This window comes from Egretta garzetta, unplaced genomic scaffold (assembly GCF_000687185.1).
Source record: "Egretta garzetta isolate BGI_Z169 unplaced genomic scaffold, ASM68718v1 scaffold7, whole genome shotgun sequence".
Lineage (NCBI taxonomy): Eukaryota > Metazoa > Chordata > Aves > Pelecaniformes > Ardeidae > Egretta > Egretta garzetta.
In genome coordinates, this window is record NW_009260350.1 from 140,031 (window position 1) to 149,664 (window position 9,634).

At 39.7% G+C, this 9,634-nt stretch overlaps 1 protein-coding gene across 1 annotated transcript in view; it reads left to right on the plus strand.

Moving 5' to 3' along the window:
* Positions 1–196: 196 nt before the first annotated feature.
* Positions 197–9,634, plus strand: part of EIF4ENIF1 (eukaryotic translation initiation factor 4E nuclear import factor 1) — a 21,752-nt gene continuing 12,314 nt past the window's right edge. Inside the window, exons 1-7 of the mRNA XM_035898314.1 lie at positions 197–335; positions 3,613–3,686; positions 4,490–4,617; positions 5,146–5,441; positions 5,807–6,008; positions 6,810–6,985; positions 9,587–9,631. Of these exons, the coding sequence (XP_035754207.1) occupies positions 240–335; positions 3,613–3,686; positions 4,490–4,617; positions 5,146–5,441; positions 5,807–6,008; positions 6,810–6,985; positions 9,587–9,631 (1,017 nt within the window). The 5' untranslated portion in view covers positions 197–239. The remainder of the gene's footprint in view (positions 336–3,612; positions 3,687–4,489; positions 4,618–5,145; positions 5,442–5,806; positions 6,009–6,809; positions 6,986–9,586; positions 9,632–9,634) is intronic.

The following is a 9,634-nucleotide window of genomic DNA, read 5'->3' on the forward strand; positions in this document are numbered from 1 at the left end:
AGGGCTGGCTGGGCTTCGGAGCGGGCTCAGGGTTTGGGCCAGAGCCGCTTGGCCGGAGTGGAGGAGGCTGCAAGTAGAGAAAAAGGCCCGCTTAGGGAATGCCTTTCTTATCTGTTGCATCTCCGTGCTAAATAGTCTTAGGCTGGAAGGAAGACGCACCCGCTAGAAACGTCTGTAGCAAAATCTGACGGCTTGGTTTTGTGTTAATTAGGTCCGTGGTCAAAGGCTTTGAAGTAACCATGGATAAAAGAGGAGGTGTAACAGAAACTGAAAATGGTGATGCCTTCCTGGAGTTGAACAGAATTACAACAAAATACCCCCATCGTTACACAAAGGTTAGCTCTCACCCCTTTCCTCTTAAAGTTGTGCTTAGAGCTGTCGGTCACAGGAGTAGAGTGGGAGGTGGAGGCTTCTGCGAGAGGGGAGCAGTAAGGTGAAAGCTGAAAAGCCTTTGCCTGGGTTAGGATTTGCAAGATGTTATAAAATGAGCAACTTGTTAAATGTGATGTAGCTGTGCAATCCTGTCCTCGATGTACTTTTGATTCCCACCACCTTATTTTAACATCTGAGCACCCCCACAGCACGTGCTGGAGAGATTATGGTAGAGGCAGAAGTATGTTGTTCTACCAGCTTTCCTAAGCACTTGCACTCTGTTCTACTAGTAGCTCTAGTTCTACTTTCAGCAGTGTTCCTTTAAGAAGTTGACCAAAAGGTTTCCTTACAGTAGGTGCCACTTCCTTGGAACATATAGCACACCAGAACTTATCAGGAGCTTTAATGTGTTTGCTAAGATGCCTTTTGTAATCTTAGAATGGCTCATATTCAGCTGCTGGAAGCCTAAGCACTTATGACTCCAGCCCATCCTTAGTGTTAAAACTTCAGTGCAGGTGCTTTTGTTCAGCTGTGACGCCTAACTATATGTGTGAGTGAAAGAACAATAGCTAAATAACTTGCAACTAAAGATTCTTTTAACACTAGGTGAGTTTGATATGCTGTGGGGTTTAAGGTTCAAATCTTGTTTGGGATTTTGGTACCACTGCTGAAAACTGCTTTTAGAAAGAGTCTTCAATGGTGGCTGATTTTCCCACTGCTGTGGGAGCTGTGGGAACAGGTGGGCCTTGCTTTCTGGAAATCTATTAAGATACTTTGCAACAAATGGCCTGAAGTGCGGAAAAGGGTGAGACGGTGTACTGTTGCTGCCTGTGTTATCTTACTTGAGGAATTCTGAACTGTTAGCTTCCTAGTAGGTTGTTTTTTAAAAGAAAAAATTATCAGTGTGGCTCTGTTCTGTTGAGATAGTAGGGCTAGCTTATTTTAACTAGACATCAACAATAAACAAAGTACTTCAGAACTGGCAAAGCTTACATGGGAATAGCATGGCTTTCTACTTCTCTCTACCTTCTTCGAAAAGATGTACACTTAACCTTGTAAGATGCAAAGCATACTACTGTTCAGACCTTGTTATTCAATGAACTATGAAGTGAAGGAGAGGAGCTGTCTTGCCCAACTCCACTCAATAGTAGTAACTGAATGCAGCTTCAAATTCTGCTTGCTTTTTTGGGCAGTATTCAGCCTGGTGCTGATGGTAGCTGTACCCTGAAACTGGTGCGTTTGTAGCTTTGGTTTTGTTAATTCAGTACCTGTAGTTTCTGATCAGGATAAAGTTGCAGACCTAGTGCTAGAAGGCATCTAGCTGTGTTTATCTGTTGGTTTCCAAGGAGTCAGAGGTCAAGAAACACCAGAAATCAATCTGTGCTAAAATACCTTGTGTCTTATGTTTGGTTTGCTTTACAAGTAGCATCTCAAATACAGCTGGTTAAAGGTACTCATGTAATCAACATCGTAAGGCATTTCCACATGCTCCAGTTTCCTACTAATTAGGGATGGGAAGAATGTTTCAGGACATGTGCTGCTAATTTGGAGAGGGGACTGATTTCCTTTAACAGCTTATATTCATTTACTACCAGTAGGAAATCAATTGGCTCATACTATGAATCCTTCTAAACTGTTTGAATAAAACTGTCTAATACCAGCTAAACACACTTCTCCCCCACCCACTGAAAAGTACTAGTGTGTGAATTAAACAAAAAAACCCCCGCACCACACTGTGGAAGCGCCAGTGTGAAGCTCCTCTATTACGAGAGTGTTACATAGTCCGAGCTGTGTCTTTTCTAGTTCTTTGGAAGCTGTGGCTCCAAGGGCGTGCAGCTAATGAGCGAAAGCCAGGAAACAATTCAAATTTTCCTCATTTCAGTTGAAGAATTGCAGTAAGATCTGATTGAGAGTCTATGGACTCCCTCTCGTGGCCAACAAAACAGTCAATGTCAAGTCTGGTGATGGACAGTGCTCTTAATACTTGTGATACCTGCATCAGGCTATGATAGTACTACAGCACTGATGCTCCTCATAGATCAAGATTTATTTTGGGAAGCTGTGGGGGGAGAGGCCAGTCTCCCTCCCTTTAATGGAACTCTTTTTGCTGAAGACTAATACAGGGTGGTGCTTGGATATATAGGTGCGTGTGTATGTGCATATTAAGGTTTTGTCCAGCTACCAAGCTGCCATCTGGAAACTTTCAAGTATTAAGCTCACGTAGCTAATGAACTGATTTTAATCACGTGGGGATAATGATGTAAAAGCTCTAGAGGATATTGTATTCTTGAGGAAAAAGGTAAAGAGAACTTCCTTCTTCAGTTTGGCTGATGTGGGGTGTCTGCTGTTAGGATTTCTTTATCCAGTGCCCACTGATGTCTGCACAGTTCTGAATCAATTCAGTACAGTTGGGAATGAGGCAGATTGGAGAAAGGTAGTCTAGGGAGAATAAGTAAGTTTAATTAGAAGTGTGCATCTTGACTGCAGCCAAGTTAATGATGATTCAAAGCACTGATGATCACACCACTAATAATGCTTTTTCAATGTAGCAAACTGCAGTGAGACTGTAGATTGATTACTAGTTTGCCTCAAATGACCTAACTGCTCAGAGGTGTGCAGTAGTAAACTAAGGACTGTATTTGAAAGCTGGTAGAAAGTGGGAAAACTGAAGTAATCATTCAGCACCGATTTGGTCTTCGGTAGTATGGGTAATTGTATAACATACATTTAGACATCTTGGAATTGGTGGTGGTCGGAAATGGCAAACTTGTCTGGAATTTCCAGATCAACAGTAGTAAGTGGTATTGTGGTAATCCTTTTCTTACCTGCTGAATCTTACATAGCATTAAACGTAGAAATTTTAATTCCATCTTGAGAATTTACTAGCTCCAGAATTAATGATGCCTGTCTGTTTTATAAGCTGAACTGTCCAGGGAAGTGAAGAGGTACACATGTATGAGGTGAATGACCTTCGAAGTGTTAACAAGGACCAAACCTGACATAGTTAGACTTAGTGCTTTAAATAAGCATTTGCTAGGTGGCCACTGGTAGAAGAACTGAAAAATAAACTTGCTGTCTAATGTTAACTTTTCACTGCAGTATTTCACAGGAAATTAATCAATGTATTGGGAAACTCAGGTTGTCAAAACACTAAATTGAACAGGTGGTCTGGAATAGATATTTTGGGTCACTTGAATCTTGTCTGAGTGAGAATTGGAATTAACTTCTTGCTTTTTCTAGGAGGAACTGCTGGATATTAAAGAGCGTCCCTACTCTAAGCAAAGACCTTCTTGTCTTTCAGAAAAATACGACAGGTATTTTCTTGATTATACAAAACCCATATATGTTTCTTTCAAAACAAAAGTTTAAATTGCAAAAAATTCTTAGCTAAGAAGTGCGCTTATCTTGATGCAAGATATATGTGCTCCAGTGTTTTCAGAAATACTCTACAAGGAAAGGTTTAAATGTTCTAGCTAGGAATTTTGTGCTTTGAACAAAGACTATAACCTGAGATACAGCAGAAAATAACTTGAACACAGCACAAGTCTTACAGACTTGCAGGAAAGACTAACAAGAATATAGATGGTTGTATAGCACAGACTGACTAGGTGATGATGTTGTAACAAGCTGACTTGCTTGATGGATTACACTCCCATGTTGACAGTGTACCTCATCTCAAAATCAAGGTGTGAGTGTTCTTGGCTCATGTTTGTAAATTTGCTAAACAGCAGTATCTTTACTATTCAGATTAATTTATTGTACAATTCAGTATGAGATTGAGGTAAAATTGTCTCCGTGATTAAGAACAGCAGCATATGAGCTACTTGAGCTATTTTTCAGCATATGAGGCAAACTTCAGTATCTAGTGGGACAATGTGTCTGTATCTTGTACCATTACAGTCTGATGCTGGGTATTGTACTTCCTTACTGTTACGGAAGGGATCCAGCATACTATGTATGAGGTAAAGTATAGTAAGGCAAAAATTTAGAAGTTGGGTATGAAAGATGTTGCATTATACGGATTGCTAGTCAGTGAATACTAGATTTTCAGCATCAGTACTATGAATTATTTATTGGACTACAAGTAGCAAACAATCCTGCAATTTTATTTTCATAGTGATGGTGTCTGGGATCCAGAGAAGTGGCATGCATCTTTATATCCGAGTTCAGGAAGAACTTCACCAGTGGAAAGCTTTAAAAAAGATTTGGATTCAGATAGGACTTCTCTTATGCGTAGGATAGTAGGTAAGTACGTCCTTACAGCACAAGACTCAACTGAACATAGGCTGTTGGCAAAACCTTTCCTTTGGGATGATGCAAATAAGACTAAAAGTCTTTCTGAAATTTTTTTGCACAGAATAAGTGTCTAGTTTTTTGTAACTGTTATCTAAGAACAAACTTAGGTAGCAGTCAGTTGCTATATTTTACTTTATAATAGTGAATACATATACAAGTGCAGGGGACAATTTCCCAAAAAAAAATTCCCTACAATTCAAGACTGAGTACTTAGAAGGTCTATAGTGGGAAAGCAGGTACTTCCTAGGAGACCACAATGATTCCTCAATATCCAACAGTAAATTTAATTTTTTTTCCCTTTGTACTTGCTGTGGTCTCAGCAACATCAGCTTTGCAAAAATAAGTCATGAGTGTTTTCCTTCAAAAAGCTCTGGGACAGTGGCAAGGCTATGGAACAGAAGGCTGTTATACAGGTAACTGGCTTGTATTTACGAATACATTAAATTAAATGCTTTTTGTGTGGCCTTTGACTTGTAGATCCAAGAGAACGAGTGAAGGAAGATGACTTGGATGTAGTCTTAAGTCCACAAAGGCGAAGCTTTGGAGGTGGCTGTCATGTAACTGCAGCTATTAGCTCGCGTCGAGCAGGGAGCCCGTTAGAAAAGGAGAATGATGGTGTCCGTGTTATTGGTGGCCGTAGGATTGGCAGTGGAAGAATTATCTCTTCTCGTAACTTTGATAAAGACCACCGGGGTGGTGAAAAAGACATACGTGATTCTAGAGATGCAAGAGACAGAGATCGTGAGAGGGACTACAAAGATAAACGCTTCAGGGTTTGTTCTTTCTTTTCCTGATTGCATATTAAACCAGAGCTTTTGGACATTTTGCACTAACAGCAACAGAGGCAGGTTATCTGTATACAGCAGTTGAGTGTTTTAAGAGGGGGGAAAAAAGGAACCATGAGCCTACTTCTCAGGTTGCAAATCTGAGTTTATATAGGCACTTGCAGACCAATAGCCTTCAGTGTAATAAAGCAAAAATTCAGCTCTGAATCTTTTAAAATTTAAAAGCTTACTGAGCATGCTGAGTGTGCATTTAAACATTTTTAAAAAAGAAAAGGTGTGAAAAGGCTGTAATTTGCTTTGGAGGTCTTATGAAACAGCATTTAATGGTTAATGTTTTTAATATTCCACTTCAGAGGGAGTTTGGTGACAGCAAACGTGTCTTTGGGGAACGAAGAAGGAATGACTCTTACACTGAAGAGGAACCTGAGTGGTTCTCTGCTGGTCCTACAAGTCAGTCTGAAACCATTGAGCTAACAGGCTTTGATGATAAAATTTTGGAGGAAGATCACAAAGGGAGAAAACGTACAAGACGACGTACAGCCTCACTAAAAGAAGGTAATGGCAAATTTGGCAACAATTTTGCTTGTCTGCTGGTATGGTGTATTGCTACATATAGAGGTGCTTGTTATAGATCCCAGCAAGTGTAAAGAATCTTTGATCATAAACTTGCATAGCTTTTGGTCATCCTGAAGCACAAGAGCAATGACTGATCACAAACACCTTTAAGTGATAAAGTGCTCTTTTTCCAAAAGAAAGGCAGGACTGAGAGGCTGGGAAAAAAACTTACATGGATGTTGAACGATACCGGGAATTTGTAGGCCATTAAAAGGGTCTTGTCCATTTTTATATCCTGCTGTTTGTTAAAGGCTTGGTTTAAGCTAAGCTAATGCTCTGAGGTACTTGAAATATTTTTCTTCTTCTAGTAATACTAACATTAAGCACACTGATTTGGATGTACAGCAGACAGTAATACAGCTTTAAGCTGAATTCTTGATGGAAAACCAACAGCATCTGTATCTACGTGGTGTGACACAACATCTGATCTGTTCCGTGTACTTCTGGGTTGATCAGGATGCAGTTGTTTACACATCAGTGGGAATTCTTATTTCTTTGAAGTAGATAATCTTAATTACAGACTAGAAGCTCTGCACCAGGGTTCTAGCAGGCCCTAGTTTCTGTTGTGGCAGACTGCAGCCAGCACTATATTATAACCCATGAAATATCGCATAGGTGGCTGGATTACTTTGGTCCTGTACTTCTGATTCCTAGGCAAATGCATTGCCTGTTGGGTATTGTTCCTACAGGAAACGGTCAAGTTGAGTGACTCAGCAATTGCTTGATTTTCTTTTTTTTAAGGAATAGAATGCAATGGTGGAGTGGCAGAAGAGGATGAAGTGCAAACTGTCCTTGCCAATGAGACTCCAGCAGATCAGGAAGTTCCTAGGGAAGCCGTTTTACAAGAACCAGCTCCAGGAGAGTTTGACTTCAATGAGTTCTTTAACTTGGATAAAAGTGTTCCTGGCCTAGCTTCGGTGAGGTGTTCTGGTGTTTTTGTTTTGGTCTGGTTTTCTTAAGACTGGCTGCATTCATGAGAAGCATTTTTGCTGCTGCTGCAATTAGTAAAATCTAAAATTTCTTGCTTTGTGAAAGTTGCTTTATGCAGTGTGTAAATCTAAGATGAATTTGCAGAAATTTAGCTGTGGAGTGTTAGGATGTTACTTATAAAATCTCCGAAGAAAGTGTATGAGGGAAAGTAGTTGATTTTTTTTTTTCCTTCCTTTCTTTTGGTCATGACTTAAACTTAAGATCAGCATCCTGGATGGATCGTCTTTGGAAGTATTACAGATATGTTCAGAGAAGATTCAGTGTACAAATTTAACATAGCTGAAAACAACTTTTTGCAGCTAAGTCTGGGAATTGCAGCAAATGAATATTTTGTGCGAGTTTCCTGGAAGGCAGTAAGCCTTGGAGACACCTGATGAATACTGTCTGCGAGATATAGTTGCATTGTTATCAATACCAGTGATGCGGCTGAAAGGATGTATGCCTGAGAGGGTTTGAGTCTTTATTACTTAAACCTCTGTATAGTGGTTAATTAATTATTTAGAACTATTACTACTGAGTTGGAAAAACAAACATAGCCTACGAATTCAGTCAAAAGCATGTTTAAATAATGTTATTGATGTGCCTAATAGATACTCTGTGTAGCATATGTAGGATGCTACTGATACCTAGAAGCTAGTAACAAGACTATGGAGAAGACTGACAGTTGCACCACAAGTTTCTTCCAATAGTGGATTTTTATCTCCATCCATGATTTGATGGGGATTCTGGTACTTCTGTTGGTAGCGTACAGTTCTTGAACATCTGAGCTCTAGGGGTAATAGTGGATGGTTGGTGTTTGTTTTATTCTGAAAGCTATAACTGGTCTGTATTTTAGCGTGCTCTTCCCTTTCACCACAAGAAGGGGTAAGCAGGTCCAGCAAGTACTGACTAAGCATGGGCCTAGTCCATAAACTGCTGATGTTTCTATTTGGATATCTCCATAGGAAGAAAAGCTATTCTTGACTATTCTAGGTGGTATAACTGATTTGTAAATAGAATTTGAGTAAAAAGTCTTAGTGTTGTAGAAAGGTGAATGTGTTTTTAAAAAGAAAGTCTTATTCTGATAGCAAAGAAACAGACTTTATATGCGGTTTAGAAATGTTAAGGTCTAAAAAAAATAGAATCCTGACCTAGTCTTTAATGTGGAAAAGCTGCTTGTATTAAAAAAGATTCATCATACAGTGGCAGTAATTCAACAAATACGTAGTGGAGAGTTCATTCTCCCTATAGAAGATGTAAATGACATGTCTGTAGACTTGACAATCTGATTTTCAGCATATCTGCAAGATGGTGACTCCTTCCAAAAGCAGGAAATTCCTAAGTTACAAAACATCTGCTGATTAAACTTCAGTGGGCAGGTGTTGTAATTTGTCAAAAAAGTGAGTTTCAGACTAGCCAGAGCATATCATAATATTCTTTCTTTGTATTGGTGATATGTCTGTGGCAAGTGTTACAGTAGATTTGTACACTTCCTGACATAACATGTTCGAAGAATTAAGACAGTTATATTCAAACAATTAAAACCAAATGGATCGATACTGTCTTGTTTTTGCTGTTGGAAATAGTGTTGAGTGCCCCTTGTTTCAGAGAAAACAGCTTCTCTGGCAGAAGGAAGCTGTTCTTCCTTTTGTCTAAAAGTAAATGTGCTGCATGGTGAAACTGTGTCTGTGCCTGTTGAGCAGTCTTTTAATTAGATACTATCTTGCAAGGTTGGAAATCTTTAGTTTAATTTTATAATGCACTGTTTTTTAATATTTGTAATGATTAGCAAACAAGTAAACAGTCACTATAAACTGTAGCAACTTCTGATAGGCCAGCTCTATGAAGTACTGCTTAGCGGCCTCGGTTCTGCCTGAGGGGGAAGGTGCTGCTGCCAGTATGTTGCTCGTGACTCAGACTCTGACTTGAAGAATGCAGCCCTTAGTCCCAAAATGGCTCGACATGTGAAGTGCGAGCAAGTAGCCCTTACCTATTATTCTTCTCCTCCAGCCCTTGCGGGATGCTTGCAAATCGGGGAGTAGTCTTTGCACTTCATCCCAGGCTCTGTCCTCGGCCAGTGCTGGAACTGAATTGAATCATGGTTGCAGAAAATCCAACCAGCAGAAAATCCAGAGTACTCCTTCTGTACAGTGATAGGGACCAGCCTTGAGCCATCTGGCTGTCAGAATTACTAGTTGTTATAATTTTTTTCATTCTTGTGGCAAATGCTTCTCAATTTTTTTTGCACATCCACTTTAAAATGGTATAGCTAATGGTCTTTAGATACTCTGATGCTGTTTCAGTTAGTTTTACTCTGAACAAATATTTGGTATAAATAAAAGATGTATGATGGGTTATGCTGACTACACAAATGCTGCCATATTGGAAGGGGGAAAAACCAGTTCTAAGCTTCTAAACTCTAGGAGCAGCATCTAGTTGCCTGTAGCAGAAGAATCTTGGTTGCGCAGTAAAGCTTCTCAAAGATGTTGCTGATCTTGCTTCTGTTAAGGTTATTATCTTTTTTCTTTTTTTTTTCCCCCATAATCTAGATGATAGAGGATGTGCTGGGGGAAGGTTCAGTGTCTGCCCGCAGGGTT